An 18,748-nucleotide genomic window follows, 5' to 3' on the forward strand; every position below is an offset into this window, starting at 1 on the left:
GGTAAGGCTGCTATGAGGCAATTTTGTTGGACTTTTTTTCTCGAGCTTGTGAATTTGAGAATTTCTTTTTTTGTTGTTGCTGTTGTTGATTTGGTTTGTTATAATGATTGTCACTTTGATAAAGTTCTGGGGAGAGTGGATCTATTATGAGCGCTGACTTATTTTATGTATGGGGGGGCGGTGGAAGCTGGGAGGGGGGTGGGATAGGAAAGAAGGGGGGAAGAGGGAGGAATCATCAATCACCAATATTTTGTTTTCTACCTATCTTTTGAATACATCTTTGGATATATGGAGATTTTTAGTTGTTATTATTTAAAACTAGATAAGTATAACACTGACAAGATTTGATACTAGAGAGCAAAGCATGCATGATTTTGATAAAGACCTGGACCCTGATAGCCATGGGTTGAATGAAACAGGTGACACCTCTAAATATTATACTGACTATGAATTTAATTTAAATGTTAATTTAAGGGACAGGCTGTCGCTTGTTCATTTCAACATCAGAAGTCTTTATGCAAATTTCAACAAAATGAAGGGCTATATCACTACATTTACAAGTCGATTCAATATAATAGCACTTTCTGAAACATGGATTAGTAATGAAAAGGGAGTAGACTTTGAACTAGAAGGATACAAGTTATATTACGTAAATAGATCAGAAAAAAGAGGAGGAGGTGTGGCATTGTATGTTGACAGTCATTTGAAATGCAAACTTGTTGAAAAAATGTCTATTGCAATCGAGGGAATCTTTGAATGTGTAGCTGTTGAAATTGATATGGGAAAAAACAGGAATGTGATTGTTGCTTGCATTTATAGAGCTCAGGGATCCAAAATAGATGTTTTTCAGGACAAATTTGAGCAATTACTTGATACACAGAATAACCAGAAAACACTTTTAATAAGTGGTGATTTCAATATTGATTTTCTTAATCAATCTAAATGTAAGTTTACTTCAGATTTCTTAGATGCATTGCATACAAGATCTCTTTTTTCTTTAATTAGACAGCCTAGCAGAATTACTAGCTTGTGTGCCACATTAATTGATAATATTGTCACAAATGATGTTCAAAAAATTGCTCAAAGTGGATTATTGATAAATGACTTAAGCGATCATTTGCCTGTTTTTACCATATGTGATATGCAACCTGAGACATACAAGAGCTCACATCAGCCTTCATATTTTAGAGTAAGAACCGAGAAAACAATAAATGACTTTAGGAGTGAGCTTTCACAACAGAACTGGTCAGGTGTTTATGTGACCAATGTGAATATAGCATATGAAACTTTTTTAAATATGTATATATCTAGTTATGGTAAATGTTGCCCACTAAAGCTGTCAAAGAAATCCCATAAAAATGATAAACCTTGGATGACATTAGGATTAATTAAAGCATGTAAAAAGAAAAACAGATTGTATAAAGACTTTGTAAAAAGTGGGACACCTAATTGTGAAGCCAAATATAAAGCATACAAAAATAAATTGATGACAATTTTAAGAGAAACCAAAAGGGATTATTACAATAAACAATTGAAAGATAAAAAAGGTAATATGAAAACAACATGGAAAATATTAAATATAATAAAACCAAACTCACAACATATTAAGTTTCCTGAATATTTTGTGTACAATGAAACTGTTATGAACAATAGCATAGATGTGGCCAATGAATTTAACTCATTTTTTATTAATATTGGGGAGAACATTGCCAAATCAATTGATATATCTAACCAAAGGCAAAATACTACCTGTAGAATGGAAAGTAGAATAATGCAGTCCATGTTCCTGGGTGAGGTTAAGGAAAATGAAATTGTGTCTATTGTTAGCAAATGTGAAAATAAAACATCTACTGATAGTGATGGACTGGACATGACCATTGTAAAAAGGACCATTGACTGCATTATTAATCCTCTGACTTTTATTTTTAATTTGTCTATACATTCGGGTGTTTTTCCTGAGAAAATGAAGGTCGCCAAAGTTTTTCCACTTTTCAAAAAGGGAGATGTACAGCACTTTAATAATTATAGACCAGTGTCATTGCTCTCTCAGTTTTCTAAAATCCTCGAAAAGTGGTTTTCTCAAAAACTAAATATTTTCTTAGAAAAACATAAATTAATTACTGAAAAACAATATGGCTTTAGAGCAAAAAGATCAACAGCTTTGGCATTAATTGAACTCATAGAAAAAATTACATCTGCAACTGAGAATAAGCAACACACAGTGGGGGTCTTTATCGACTTAAGCAAAGCATTTGACACCATAAATAATAGTCTGTTATTGTCAAAATCATACAATTATGGCATTAGGGGTCTAGCTCTTAAATGGCTCAAAAGTTATCTCAGCAATCGACAACAGTTTGTTCAAATTAATGGTCAAAAATCTGAGTTAAAAGACATAATATGTGGAGTACCACAAGGGTCCGTTTTAGGCCCATTACTTTTTATTTTGTTCATTAATGACCTCTGCGAAGTCTCTAAGGTAGTACAGTTTTTGATGTTTGCCGATGATACCAACATTTTTTATTCTGGAAATAATCTGTCAGAAATTATAGAAAAGATAAATTCAGAAATGGGAAAAATTAAGAAAAATATTTTGACAAAAATAAATTATGTTTAAATTGGGAAAAAACAAAATACATGATTTTTGGTAATTGTAAAAAGAATGAAAATGTAAGAATAGCAATTGAAGGAATTGATATTGAAAGAGTTAATGAGATAAAGTTTTTAGGTGTTATTTTGGACGTTAAATTGAATTGGAAAGAACACATAGTTTATATTAAGAGTAAAGTTTGTAAAAGCATTGGGGTTTTGTATAAAGTTAAAGATGTTTTAGATTATTCAACGTTGCTTATGTTGTACAATTCCCTAATACTCCCATATTTTGGATACTGCATAGAAGTTTGGGGTAATACATACCCTACTAACACAAAACCTCTGTTTTTGTTACAGAAAAAAACATTAAGGATTATCAATAAAACAGGCTACAGAGAACACACTAATAGTTTATTTATAAAATCTGGACTTCTAAAATTCAAAGACTTGGTTGATTTGAAGATTTTGATTTTTATGTGGAAAGCTAAGCAAAGAGTTTTGCCTATGGTTTTACAAAATGTATTTACTCCTGTATCAGAGGAAGATGGCCATAGAAGGCAATATCATTTTAAAACTCTTTTCGCACGTACTACACAAAAACAGAGGTGTTTGTCCATATATGGAGTTAAACTGTGGAACACATTGGACTATGAACTGAAGTGCTGCGATACTGTTTGTAAATTTAAGAATTTGTATAAGAAAAAAATAGGTAAAGATAGGTAGTACTGATAATTTTTGGTGTTTAGGGTGAGGATTGGGGTTGATCCACTCTTGAAGTAGCTGTTTGTTTGTTTTTTTTCGTTTTTTTTTGATGTGCACAAATAAGTGACAGGTGCCATAAGATTTTTTCTTCTTCCTGTTCCTTTTTTTTTCATTCATGCATGTTATGAATGAATGAATGAATAAAGAATATGTAAGGCCTACCATAGAAAGTAATTTATTTATAACAACTAATAATGCCATGTGATGTTAAATCAAACTAAGTCCCACACATAAACATCCTCATGTTTTATTCCCTTTAGTCTTTGCTATTAACATGCATCAACCGCAAAATTAGAAAATTGCGTTTTTAATAATAACATGTACTTGGATCAACATATTAAATCTCTGACCCGCACATGTTTCTTTCAGTTAAGAAACATTGCCAAAATTAGAGGAGCTGTTTCACATTCTGAGCTTGAGATGATTATTCATGCTTTTATTTCATCTCGGCTTGATTACTGCAACTCTATTTTCACCTGTCTCAGCAAATCGTCCCAGGACCGTCTACAACTAGTCCAGAATTCTGCTGCAAGGCTGCTGACCAGGTCTAGCAGGATGTCGCACATCACTCCAATTTTATACTCATTACATTACATTACAACTTCAGGATCAAATTTAAAGTTTTGGTTCTGACTTATAAAGCTTTGCATGATCAGGCTCCAGCGTATAGTACAGGCCAAAAGCTTGGACACACCTTTTCATTCACTGTGTTTCTTTATTTTCATGACTATTTACATTGTAGATTCTCACTGAAGGCATCAAAACTATGAATGAACACATATGAAATTATGTACTTAACAAAGAAGTGTGAAATAACTGAAAACATGTCTTATATTTTAGATTCCTCAAAGTAGCCACCCTTTGCTTTTTTGATAACTCTGCAAACCCTTGGTGTTCTCTCAATGAGCTTCATGAGGTAGTCACCTGAAATGGTTTTCACTTCACAGGTGTGCATTGTCAGGGTTAATTAGTGGAATTTTTTCCCTTATTAATGATGTTGGGACCATCAGTTGTGTTGTGCAGAAGTCAGGTTGATACACAGCTGACAGCCCTATTGGACAACTGTTAGAATTCATATTAGGGCAAGAACCAGTCGGCTAAGTAAAGAGAAATGAGTGGCCATCATTACTTTATCAAATGAAGGTCAGTCAGTCCGGAAAATTGCGAAAACTTTGAATGTGTCAAGTGCAGTCGCAAAAAACATCAAACGCTACAACGAAACTGGCTCACATGAGGACCGCCCCAGGAAAGGAAGACCAAGAGTCACCTCTGCTGCTGAGGATAAGTTCATCCGAGTCAAATTCCAAGTTAACAGCAGCTCAGATTAGAGACCAGATGAATGCCACACGGAGTTCTAGCAGCAGACACATCTCTAGAACAACTGTTAAGAGGAGACTACGTGAATCAGGCCTTCATGGTCAAGTAGCTGCTAGGAAACCACTGCTAAGGAGAAGCAACAAGCAGAAGAGATTTGTTTGGGCCAAGAAACACAAGGAATGGACATTAGACCAGTGGAAATCTGTGCTTTGGTCTGATGAGTCCAAATTTGAGCTCTTTGGTTCCAACTGCCATGTCTTTGTGCGACGCAGAATAAGTGAACAGATAGATTCTACATGCCTGGTTCCCACCGTGAAGCATGGAGGAGGAGGTGTGATGGTGTGGGGGTGCTTTGCTGGTGACACTGTTGGGGATTTATTCAAAATTGAAGGCATACTGAACCAGCATGGCTACCACAACATCCTGCAGCGACATGCCATCCCATCCGGTTTGTGTTTAGTTGGACCATCATTTATTTTTCAACAGGACAATGACCCCAAACACACCTCCAGGCTGTGTAAGGGCTATTTGACCAAGAAGGAGAGTGATGGAGTGCTGCGCCAGATGGCCTCCACAGTCACCGGACCTGATCCCAATCAAGATGATTTGGGGTGAGCTGGACCGCAGAGTGAAAGCAAAAGGGCCAACAAGTGCTAAGCTTCCCTGGGAACTTCTTCAAGACTGTTGGAAAACCATTTCAGTTGACTATCCTCTGGAAGCTCATCAAGAGAATGCCATGAGTGTGCAAAGCAGTAATCAGAGAAAAGTGTGTATACTTTGAGGAATCTAAAATATAAGACTTGTTTTCAGTTATTTCACACTTTTTTGTTAAGTACATAATTCCATATGTGTTCATTCATAGTTTTGATGCCTTCAGTGAGAATCTACAATTTAATTAATCATGAAAATAAAGGAAACACACTGAATGAGAAGGTGTGTCCAAACTTTTGGCCTGTACTGTTTATGGCACCTGCTCTACCAGGTGAGCTATCCAGGTGCCATGACTAACTTTAACATGCATGGAGGATTCCTTGTTAACAAGAATAAACTGAGATCATGAACACACCAAAGTCAGAAGAACGACTTCCAAACTCAGGAAAGGGTACCATCAGAGGAGAATGTGAATGCAGCATTGGCCTTTCCAGAGGTCTTTGCTCTAAAGCTCAGTTCAGACCAAAGATTCGTGACAAGACAGAACCACAATAGAATGTTGCAGTGGTCTGAACCGGCCCTTCTCAGCTCAACTCAAGCCAGCTGATGGTGTCGCTGCAACTCCTTTGGGCAAGTCTCCAGAGGCTGGTTTTAGAACGTAAGGGACGTCAATTGTTTTAACAGCAAATAGTGAAATCAGCTTGTAAAGTAAACAGTTTTCTCCATTTCATCACTAAAATTCAGCTGTAGTAAGGATCTCACTATCACGGTTGTATCAGTGTTATCCCCATTCATATTAAGATGCAACAAATGATATATCCAGCTACAAAAAAGCCTTAAAGTCAGAAGTTGGAACAAAAGTACAAAGAGTTGTTGCTATGAAGATGATACACTGGGCTTAAGAGCCGGGCTTAAGAGTGCAATTCTTAATATGACAGAGTCATGTAATCTGAGCAAACAAAGTTTAATAACATGAGTTCAGGCCTCCAGAGTTTGATCGAGTTGTTTACATGTTAGTAGCTTTCCCTTTGGAGAGATTAATGAGATCCATGGAGGTTGAAGCTGTCTGATAAAAACCTCAAACAGGTCACAGATCCAATTCTGTGTTTGCCGGGCCAAACCAGTGCGTATCAAGGTCAGGTACTGATCACTAAATAAGACAATCTCAGGTTATATGAGACTTCTAGTAATTTACATGTTTCATGCATTAACATTTTGCTTTAGACAATCTTAATGGATAATGAATTAAATGGAACATATATAACTTTTGATGGGCATGTGGAAGTGCAAAAATACAGATATTTTTATTTTGTGATCATGTTTGCAGCATATATTCTAATTATTTGCAGTAATTCCACTATTGTGGGCATCATAGTGATTAACAAAGCCCTTCATGAGCCTATGTACATTTTCATTGCAGCTTTGTTAATCAACTCTGTTCTTTACAGCACTGCTATCTATCCAAAGCTTTTGATTGACTTTTTATCTGAAAAACAGATCATATCGTATTCAGCCTGTCTCTTTCAGTGGTTTCTATATTATACTCTAGTCTGTTCAGAATTCTTCCTGTTGGCAGCCATGTCTTATGACAGATATGTGTCTATATGTAAACCTCTGCAATATCCAACTATCATGAGAAAAACAACTGTTTACATTTTCCTGATTTTAGCTTGGATTCTACCTGCTTGTCAGATTTCAATTGGGCCATTGCTGATTGCTAATGAGAAACTCTGTTACTTTGTTCTAAAAGGAATAATTTGCAACAGCACAATTAAGAAACTTCACTGTGAGTTCAGCAGTGGTGGATATATATGGCTTGATTCTTTTTGTAGGATCTGTACCTCTCCCTGTACTCTTCATACTTTTTACATACACCAGGATACTTATAATAACCTATCGAAGTAGTAGAGAAGTTAGGAGAAAAGCTGCACAGACCTGTTTACCCCACCTGTTGGTTCTAATCAACTTTTCCTGTTTGAGTACATATGATGTACTTGTAAGTCGACTGGAAACAAATGTTCCCAAAACTTTTCGTTTAATTATGTCTTTACAAATGATTTTGTATCATCCTCTTTTTAATCCGATCATATATGGCTTGAAAATGAAAGAAATTTATAAACACCTCAAGAGAATTTTTCCATCAAGACAAATTAAACTAAGATTATTGAAAGGTATTTAATTTAATGATTTGTTTTTAATAGACTTAATATACATTTTAAACATAATCAAAAAGCATTGTTAGCTTGATGTCAAATATTTTTTACTTTGCATTTTGTAATTACATTTTCAGATAAAAACATACTCAATTTTTAAGTTTGTTTGCATAGTAAAACAGAACCTTGTTACCAGCATTGGAAATTCTATCTATATCATTTATTTTTCTGTCTCCTGATGAAGTTCCAAGACATTTAAATCAACAGCTTTAAATGCAAGAGTGCATACCTGAGTTTTCTGTTTAACTTTTGATTAGTGTCTAAATTGGCAATATATTGTATATAAAGTGTTAGTAGTATAAAAAGATTTTTAGTTTCATTGTGGAAAAATAAAAACATAAAAAATAAACCATATTATTGTTGCTGTCATTTTTTTTGTTATTAGCACTATGTGTAGACTATGCCTCAGGACAAACAAGAAAACAAGCACTGTGAGGTTTCCAACAGCCTTAGTTGGGTAGATCATAGACTGCAGAACTGATTTTGGATTAGAAAAGATAACTGAGATTTCTTACGGTGGTGTTGGGGACCAGGGCAACGCCATCCAGAGTAGCTATAACATTAGATAACAGGATGGATGTGATTAATCAACTTTAACATGCTATCCATTCTATACCAACATATGAGGGGCTTGAATATGAATCCGCTTGAAAAGATATTATTAAAGGCTTTTTCCTTAAAGAAGAAAGTTTTAAATTATATTTACTCTCAAATGTTTGTCAACATCCCTATGATTAACAGTCACACTTCCTGGGGTGAAGATTTTGGATCCCAACTGGATGAAGGGATGTGGAAAAGGATCTTGTTGAGTGCAAAGAAAATTACATGTTCTAATAAATCCTATGAGACTCAACATAAGATTATCCACAGACTGCATGTTACCCCTGCTATTCAATGTAAATATGACCGTATGTCCTCACCATTATGCGTGAAATGTAAAAATAGCTGTGGCACTTATGGACATCTAATGTGGTCATGTCCAAAAATCTCAAGTTTCTGGCTATCGGTTCAAACCGAGATTCAGAACATTTTTAGGTTTGATTCCACTAAATCCATACCATTTTGTACTGGGACTGGATGCCAATTGTGATCGTAGATACGGATACATTCTTCGAGTTGCTTTGTATGCTGCACGCCTCACAATACTACATAAATGGTTAGATGAAGATCCTCCTAATATTACAATGTGGTATGAAAAATGTATGTCCATCTTGCCATTGGAGAGATTATCACATGTACTAAGAAATACGCTTGACGTTTTTGTAAGGGAATGGTCCCCATTTGAATTATACCTGAAAGAAGAATGGTCTAGAGTACTATGTATAGGGGTAGGAATTTGAATTTAAAAAGTGACTGAATAAGCACATGAAATAATTAATTTTGCACTGCAACTGCTAGTTTTAGTTTACTTTACTCTTCTATTTTTATTAATTTTTTTTCTTTCTTTATGTGACTGTCTGTTTATGTCTTTTATCACTTGTGAGTCCTTGTATTGTCTCACATTAAAATAAAATCTTATCAAAAAAATCTAAATAAAATAAAAAACATCAGGAAATTGTACACATCATAGTACACACCGTGACTAACTTTAACATGCATGAGGGTTTCCTTGTTAACAAGAATAAACTGAGATCATGAACACACCAAAGTCAGAAGAACGTCTTCCCTACTCAGGACATGGTACCATCAGAGGAGCATGTGAATGCACCATTGGCCTTGCCAGAGGTCTTTGCTTTAAAACCCAGTACAGACCAAAGATTTGTGACGAGACAAAACCATATTGGAACGTTGCAGTGGTCTGAACCGGCCCGTCTCAGCTCAAGCTGATCAAGTCTCCAGAGGCTGGTTTTAGAAAGTAAGGGATGTCAATTGTTTCAACGAGCGCCCGCGAGCACAGTATACGGTGATGCTAGATAGAGGGTGACTTAAGAGAGCCAGCAGCGTTAGAACACAGCAGTGAGTTAGAGAAATAAAATGTTTTCTCCATTTTATCACTGGAAATTCAGCTGTAGTAAGCATCTCACTATTACTAACGTTATCCCCATTAATATTTAGATGCAACAAATAATATACAGCCACATGAAAGCCTAAAAGTTGGATGTTAGAACAAAAGTACAAAGAGTTGTTGCTATGACGATGATACACTGTCTCGTCATGTAGTATTGGTGTAAATTGGCAGGTTTCAGAACATTGCAGACCGGTGCATTGCAAGTAGTTGCTAGTTTCAACTCATCACATAGAAAATCTTTGATCCGAACAGGGTTTTAGAGTGCAATTCTTAATATGAGAGAGTCATGTAATCTGAGCAAACAAAGTTTAACAACATGAGTTCAGGCCGCCAGAGTTTGATCAAGTTGTTTACATGTTAGTAGCTTTCCCTTTGGAGAGATTAATGAGATCCGTGGAGGTTGAAGCAGTCTGATAAAAACCTCAAACAGGTCACAGATCCAATTCTGTGTTTGCCGGGCCAAACCAGTGCATATCAAGGTCAGGTACTGATCCTTAAATAGGGCAATCTCAGGTTATGTGAAACTTCTACTAATTTAACTGTTTTATTCATTAATATTTAATTTCAGACAACCATAATGGATAATGAATTAAATGTAACGTATATAACTTTTGATGGGCATGTGGAAGTGCAGAAATACAGATATCTTTATTTTGTGATCATGTTTACAGCATATATTCTAATAATGTGCAGTAATTCCACTATTGTGGGCATCATAGTGATTAACAAAGCCCTCCATGAGCCTATGTACATTTTCATTGCAGCTTTGTTAATCAACTCTGTTCTTTTCAGCACTGCGATCTATCCAAAGCTTTTGATTGACTTTTTATCTGAAAAACAGATCATATCTTATTCAGCCTGTCTCTTTCAGTGGTTTATATATTACACTCTAGCCTCTTCAGAATTCTTCCTGTTGTCAGTCATGGCTTATGACAGATATGTGTCTATATGTAAACCTCTGCAATATCCAACTATCATGAAAAAGACAACTGTTTATGTTTTCCTGATTTTAGCTTGGACTCTACCTGCTTGTCAGTTTTCAGTGGGAATGTTAGTGAATGCAAATAAAAAGCTCTGTTACTTTATTTTAAAAGGGATAATTTGCAACAGCACAGTTCAGAAACTTCAATGTGTGAGTTCAACAGAGCTGAATATATATGGCTTGCTTGTGTTTGTAAGTGCTGTACCTTTCCCTCTTCTCTTTATACTCTTTACATATACCAGGATCCTTATAATAACCTATCGAAGTAGTAGAGAAGTCAGGAGAAAAGCTGCACAGACCTGTTTACCCCACCTGTTGGTTCTAATCAACTTTTCCTGTTTGAGTACATATGATGTACTTCTAGCTCGACTGGAAACAGATTTTTCCAAAACTGTTTATTTAATTATGTCTTTACAAATGATTTTGTATCATCCTCTTTTTAATCCGATCATATATGGACTGAAAATGAAAGACATTTTTAAACACCTGAAGAGATTGTTCAGTCGACACAAATTAAACTAATATATCACAGATTTACCTGTGTCCACTAATTACAACATAAAAACAGATAAAAGATTCTTGGAAAGTATTTAATTTGAGGATTTGTTTCTAATAGACATAAAAATAATAACAAACATTGTTAGCATCAACAATGTGAAGTCAAATAATTTTTTCAATGACATACAACACCTTATTTTTTATCTTATCATGCAATCACAAAATGCAAACTGAAGTTTATTTCTGTAGTAAATTTAAATGTTGTTACCATTGTTGACTTTTATCAGTACCATATTTTCTATTTCTTCAGATAAAATTCCAAGATGTTTAAATCAACAGCCCTGAATGCAAGAGCCTATAACATGAGTGCATATTATTGAGTTTTCTATTTAACTTGTTTTTAGTGTCTGATTTGGCAATATAAAGTACGTTAGGGGTTAGTAGTGTAATGTGTTTGTTTTTTTTCATTGTAGAAAAAGAATAATTAAAAAAAGATACCATATTATTTTTGCTGTGATATGTTTTATTTATTAGCACTATTTGTAGACTATACCTCATGACAAACAAGAAAACCAGCACTGTGAGGTTTCTTAGTTGGGTAAATCATGAACTGCAGAAGTGACCTTAGCATCTTTGAGCTTTACTGTTCTTCTTCCTCATACAATGTCTTACAAAACATGCAGTACAATGTCTTGTGGTCTACAGTGACATATAGTGGTTAAACCCGTAACTCATTACACAATATACAGTATTTCCCCTCTTGTTTAGGAAGCTTAACAGGTAAAATAAAGCCGTCTCTTAAATCACTTAGACCTCGGCTGAAGCCTAATGCAAACTTAAATGTCTTCCTTATCTTACATAGCATAAACAAACTAAATATCAATATAACAGTTATAGCAGGCAACCTAATGTATATCATACTACTTTACTAACATTAGCTTTTAATTTAAACTGAATTAAGCAAACTATTTCACAAGCAAAAACAACATTCAAATTATAGTTCGCTTCCAGTCACGTTTTGAATGTCCTTGTATTTTTTCTCATTTCACAGTTTTTATTTCCTCTTCAATAGTTCCCCCCCAAAGGCCACACGAAGGATTATTGTACATAATCGGCAAGCCATGCAGGCTTCTTTCTGACCCTGACGGGTTTCAGAATGTCACCATCCATCAGTTGTGCAGGTCCTGGCTCAGATACAGGAACAGGACTTTCAATGGTGTCTGTCAGGAACCAAAGAGCGATGAGTAGCGTTCCATGTAAGAAGTGTCTCTTTAAGAAAGCGGTTCCAGCGTTCAATGGCTCTGTTTGCTTGTGGATAACACAAAGACACTTTCCTGTCTGTAATGTCTCTCACTGCCAGAAATTCTGCAAACTCGCTTGTGTCCCATTATCTCTAATGACTTCTGTGGGGTTGCCGAAGTGGGCCAACACAGTATACAGGAAGGTGGTGACAGCCGTGGTTGTGATGGAGTAAGTAAAGGTCAAGCCAATCAGTGTAGTGTTAATTTTGTCACCTATTTTTCATTTAGTCTTACTCTTAGTCTTGTGCCAAATGTCCATGTTAGATTTAGTCATATTTAGTCAGTCACACTTTTTTTTTGTTAGTCAAGTTTTAGTCGACTAAAAGTCTTGTCGTTTTAGTCTAGTTTTAGTCAAAAGGGAACTCAAGGTATCTTAGTCAAGTTTTAGTCAAAACATTTTAGTCTTTTTTTAAATAACAAATTATTTCTGAGATTATTTCTGATAACCATTTCAGTCAAATAGTTATATAAAAATAAATGATATAAAGTTGCATAAATATCAAGCTTCTTCCTTATTTCACCAGTAAATTCCTGTTAAACGACAAAAAAACAACCACTGAATGGGAAAAGGGTATATTACAATAACATTGAACGCAGCACGAGGCTGGTGAGGCGAGTTTGACCTGTCTATGCATCAGACAAAGGCAGCTGCAGACTGTCGTACGTCCCTCTGTTGGAATCCTACAAAGTGAAATACTGAGAAACTTTTACACCGTTTAGCTGTCAGCATTTTAACCGTGTGTACTCCAGCTGCTAGCTGGCTAACGTTACCTGCTGTCAGGTGTAGTGTTAACTAGCTAACGGTAGGCTAACATTACCTGCTGTCAGGTGTAGTGTTAAATAGCTAACGGTAGGCTAACGCTACCTGCTGCCAAGTATATTGTTAACTAGCGTCCCGTGCAGCGATGTTTCGGTTGCCTCTAACGTCCGTTTAGGAGCATCAGAGAGAAGCGCAGGCATTTAAGTGGCACCGAAATCCGCGTTGCTATTCAGTCCGGTAGATAACGGTCGTTAAGGAACTGGTCGGTGCTGTATTAGCACTGGGTCTCGGACCCAACCCTAGTAATAGCTGAATATTCTATCTCTTGATAGAAAAATAGACGATTGTAGACGAAAAATGAAGAGAGATTTTATCTTAGTTTTTATTTTCTGCAAAACATTTTAGTCTTGTCTTTTTTCATCAACATTAATGCATGTTAATTTAGTTTTAGTCAGCGTTTTTGGACATTAGCGCAGTCTGATCAACGTTTCGTCTTAGTCATGGAAAAAGAGGTCGTTGACGAAGATATTTAGTCTCGTCTCATCTGACGAAATTAACACTAAATCGGTGTCACTGCATAACGGCAGTCCCAGTTCGCTGACTCAAACAGTCACCCTGGTGAGTTTCATGTGCCAGGTCCACGTTCTGTTTTCTCAGGGCCACAGGCACTAGCCGTCGGTGAGGACCCCTGTATATTGTCACATATTGGTCTGAGAGTTAATCTCTAGTAGCAAAGTAGGGTTTGAGCATTGCAGGTAAAGACTTTGCTTTTTCATCTGTGCTCTGATGGCAGTAAGCTCTGGTTCTGAATGGACGTTTTGGTCTCACCTTCACCACGTGCACTGCAGCTCCGAGGCTCCGAAGCTAGTCTGTGCATGCCTGATGGCTGCTTCCACGTGACATGCCCGCATTGCATCGTGGGGCATCGGCTTGTTGTGCGAGGAGTCTGTCTCCTCATGCCCACGCAAGGCCAACTCAAAAGCCCCACAAAACTTCACACAATCGATAATTTTGGATAACATGTGCCTGTTTTTATCCACCTCCTCATTATGTTTCCTCACCGCAATCCTGTGGCCGTCATCCAGCTGCATAGCAATGTTCACCCTTCCTAATGTGGCTAGCTTTACAGAGTTATCCATGTGTGCCCTGGTGTTCTCATGTTTCTTTACCTTCTCTGACAGGTGCTTCATATCCTTCACTCCGGTAACTGTCCATGCTGGATCTATCCCCGTCGTTTTAAAAAGCAAGCACGGAAAGCAAAATAAAGCATTAGCATGAGTGCATCCAGCTAGCCAAGCCTTCCTGGTGTACCAGCTACGGGAGATTCCGCGCATATACTGCTTTCCTTTCTCGCTAGCCTGCTGTCGGATTGAGAGGTCAGTTGAGCCCAGCTCTTTCACCCGAACTTTCTCCGACAAAGTTCTCCTCTCAAACGGATCTTGGAGGAGAGATTTCACCGAGTTAGGGTTGGGTCTTGGAGTATCGTTCGCGCTCACCATTGTCGTCTAGTAAAAATGGCGTCCCTAGAGCCCGGTCCTTATTTTATCAGAAGCGAGCTTGGGGCGATAAAATAATCGCCCTTCTTGGATTCGATTTAAGAACGCTGATTGGCTAAATTTTATGTCATACATTCATATCTTAAATTAGCAATTGGCTGAACTGCTACATAGACCCGCCTCCTAGGGGCGCTTTCTCTATCGCCCCAGAGCTGACAAGGCGTCCAGACAGGCAGAGGAAAGGTTGCGAATATGATTTTCTATCATATTTTATACATATTACTGGGTGCATTCCATATTTCAAACACACAAATATTTACATACTGATGTTTTTTTTATCATTATTATTATTATTATTATTATTTTTTAAATTTTTTTTTATTTATTTAAAAAACAGTTTTTTTGTGGCTTAAGGGGGGGCGGCGCCCTAGTGCCCTCTATTGGCCAGCCGCCACTGCTTATCCAAACAACTTACATTTGACACTGTGCTTCCTCGGGTTCTGAATAAATGTTAGTTTACAGTATATGCACCATTTGCTAAAAACTAGTTATTTGGGACCAGCTATTTCCGAGAACAAATTAATTCTTTCCAAAAGTTACATTGCTGATGCTTGTAATGTTTGAGTTTACGACACTAGAACATCTCCAGTCTCTCTTTCTTCATTTGTTCTTGAATGTACTCTAATGAGCGTCAGCGTGAGCTGTACCCAGACTGCTGTTAGAGTAATTGACCCAGATGGAGCCCATGCCATTGCTAATATGTGGCCTCATTTTCGTACCAAGTTCTGATTGCCAATTTGTTGAGTCAGTGGAGTCCTCACTGTCATTACATGCTGTATGTGGGTCAGAGAGAACTGGAAGATATGGGTGACAACTTGGCCACATGCCAGTTCCTTTCTGGGATAGTTTATGCTGGTAGCTGCATCTGTGGTTCAGACTGAGTCTGAGCATATCTGAGTCTTCTTAAGAAGTCCTAGCTGACTTCTGTGTGCCCAAATCAGAACCGCAGTAAGCCACAGTTGAGATTGCTCTAATCGGGTAATCATCTAAAAAGGTCAGAATTTGTGTAACACAGAAAAACACATTAGGCAATGGGAAATTCACCACAAAACCAAAACTATAATTGTGCAAGCAAATACAATCTATTATTTGTTTATTACCTCTTCCAAGGAGGTTATGTTTTCTGCTTGGTTTCTCTGTTTGTCAGCAAAATTACTTATAAAACTACTGACCAGAATGTCATGGAACTATAACAATTTAACTAGTTAGCCATGGTGTTCCACAGGGCTCTGTGCTTAGACCAATTCCTTCAACTTATATATGCTTCCTCTTGGAAAATTATTAGGAAACGCTCTACAAACATTCACTGTTATGCAGATAATACCCAATTATATCTATAATGCAAGCCAGAAAAAACTGTTAGTTAATCATTATGGACATAAACATCTGGATGGCCTACAATGTCCTCATTATCTGAACATACAGCTACTCTGAATGACGTTGCCCTGGCCTCACTAATCGCACTATCCCAATTTTAAAATGATTGGGCAAAGGTGCGGCCGAAACGTTGCATTTTAGCCGCACCTTTGATGGCCGATGCAGGCAGTGTGTATGATGTCTAATGCTCTTAAGACTCCAGATCCAGAACGCCTGCTTGACAAATTTTAAACCCTCTACTGACCTAAAAGACTCATAATAGTCAGGCACCATCATATCTTTGAGAGCTCATAGTACACAATAGCCGGACTAGAATACTGCACTTCCAGAATGCAAAGTTAGTTTTGGTTCCTACAATCTCCAAAAGTAGAATGGGAGCTAGAGTCATCTGCTACCAGGCTCCTCTCCTGTGAAACAAGCTCACAGTTCTAAAGAGAATGTCATCATGTTTTTTATCATCTTAGAAACATTTCAAAAATACGATCCTTGATAACTTTTAAAGACGCTGAGACTATTTTACTTGCTTTAGCTCATCATGCCTGGATTATTGCAACAGTCTTTTTACTTGTTTGAAACAAAAATCTGTAAATCAACTCCAGAATGAGCAGGCTTTTAACCAGAACCAAGATGTGATCACCTGTCTTAGCGTCTCTACACTGGCTGCCAGTATGTTTTAGAATAGATTCTATTCTAAATTCTATTTAGAATGGAAACCATATATAAGGTCAATATAATTGGTCCAAGCACAGACTTGTGGAACACCATGATAAACTTTAGAATTCATGGAGGATTCATTATTAACATGAACAAACTGAGATCATAAACACACCAAAGTCGGATTAACATCTTCCAAACTCAGGAAATGGGACCAATAGATGAGCATGTGCAAGTACTGTTGGCCTTGCCTTGCATTGCTCTTTGTCATTCTTAATGTGACAGAGTCACATAACCGGCACAAACAAAATTTAACAACATCTGAGTTCAGGCCTCCAGAGTTTCATCAAGTTGTTTACAAGTTAGCAGCTTTTTCTTTGGAGAGATTAATGAGATCCATGGAGGTTGCTGCAGAATGATAAAAACTTCCCACTGACTCAGACGGATCACAAATCCAATTTCTGTGTTTGCCGGACCACACCATTGGGTATCTATTTCTTAAGACAAACTCAGATTATATAAGACTTCTAGTGATATACCTGTTTTATTTATTCAATTTTATTTTAGACAATGTTAATGGATAATGAATCAAATGTAACATATATAACTTTTGATGGGCATGTGGAAGTGCAGAGATACAGATATCTTTATTTCGTGATCATGTTTACAGCATATATTCTAATTATTTGCAGTAATTCCACTATTGTGTGCATCATAGTGATTCACAAAGCCCTCCATGAGCCTATGTACATTTTTATTGCAGCTTTGTTAATCAACTCTGTTCTTTACAGCACTGCAATCTATCCAAAGCTTTTGATTGACTTTTTATCTGAAAAACAGATCATATCTTATTCAGCCTGTCTCTTTCAGTGGTTTGTATATTACACTCTAGGGGGTTCAGAATTCTTTCTGTTGTCAGTCATGGCCTATGACAGATATGTGTCTATATGTAAACCTCTGCAATATCCAACTATCATGAGAAAAACAACTGTTAATATTCTCCTGATTTTCGCTTGGATTCTGCCTGCTTGTCAGTTTTCAGTGGGACCGTTTCTAATTGCAAATAAGAAGCTCTGTTACTTTATTTTAAAAGGGATAATTTGCAACAGCACAATTCAGAAACTTCACTGTATTAGATCAACAGTCCAGAATATATATGGCTTGATTGTATTTGTAATTAGTGTACCTCTCCCTTTACTCTTCATACTTTTTACATACACCAGAATATTTATAATAACCTATCAAAGTAGTAGAGAAGTCAGGAGAAAAGCTGCACAGACCTGTTTACCCCACCTGTTGGTTCTAATCAACTTTTCCTGTTTTATGTCATATGATGTACTTCTAGCTCGACTGGAAACTGATTTCCCTAAAACTGTACATTTAATAATGTCTTTACAACTAGTAATTTATCATCCTCTCTTTAATCCGATTATGTATGGACTCAAAATGAAAGAAATTTATAAACTCCTCAAGAGATTGTTCTTAAAAGTGGTCTGATGTCTTTACAAATTATTGTGTACTCTCTGTTTTAATTTTCTCATATGGACTGAAAATGAAAGAAATTTATAAACACATGAAGAGATTAAGTCAAGACACATTAAACTAATATACTGTTTAAACTGTGTACATTAATTACAACTTAATAATGCAAACATTCTTGGCAGGTATTTAATTTAAGTATTTGTTTCTAATAGACTCAACATAATAAAAAGCGTTAGCTCCATCAGTGTGATGTACAATTTTTTTCCACTGATCTTTAAAAAATCCAACACATTGTTTAATCTGTCTATCGTCATGTAATGACAAAATGCATACCAAATTTTCAAGTTTGTTTCCATAGAAAAATATAATTTTATTGCCAGCTTTGACATTTGAATTAGTACTATTTTTTTCTCTGTCTTCTGATAACATTCCAAGACATTTAAATCAACAACACAAGTGTGCATACCTGTGAGTTTTCTCTTTTTTTTTTTTTAATCTAATTTGTAATAAATTGTATGTAAATGATTAATATTGTAAACAATAATAATAATTTCGTTGTGGAAAAAAAAAGAAACCATATTATTGTTGCTTTCAT

At 36.4% G+C, this 18,748-nt stretch overlaps 3 protein-coding genes across 3 annotated transcripts; all 3 read left to right on the forward strand.

Annotated features, from left to right (window-relative positions):
• Nucleotides 1-6,723: 6,723 nt before the first annotated feature.
• LOC120569444 (olfactory receptor 2T27-like) lies at nt 6,724-8,294 on the forward strand. The gene is given in 3 exon segments (XM_039817313.1): nt 6,724-7,109; nt 7,111-7,318; nt 8,277-8,294. Coding segments are annotated over 3 exon segments (612 nt in total).
• Nucleotides 8,295-10,120: 1,826 nt separating this feature from the next.
• LOC120569445 (olfactory receptor 6N2-like) lies at nt 10,121-11,047 on the forward strand. Its single transcript, XM_039817314.1, has one exon. The coding sequence runs from the start codon at nt 10,121-10,123 to the stop codon at nt 11,045-11,047; it is 927 nt and encodes a 308-aa protein (XP_039673248.1).
• A 6,200-nt stretch (nt 11,048-17,247) lies between these two features.
• LOC120569446 (olfactory receptor 6N2-like) lies at nt 17,248-18,168 on the forward strand. The gene has a single exon (XM_039817315.1). The coding sequence runs from the start codon at nt 17,248-17,250 to the stop codon at nt 18,166-18,168; it is 921 nt and encodes a 306-aa protein (XP_039673249.1).
• Nucleotides 18,169-18,748: the final 580 nt, after the last annotated feature.

The sequence above is a fragment of the Perca fluviatilis genome, chromosome 12 (genome assembly GCF_010015445.1).
Source record: "Perca fluviatilis chromosome 12, GENO_Pfluv_1.0, whole genome shotgun sequence".
NCBI classification, from domain to species: Eukaryota; Metazoa; Chordata; class Actinopteri; order Perciformes; family Percidae; genus Perca; species Perca fluviatilis.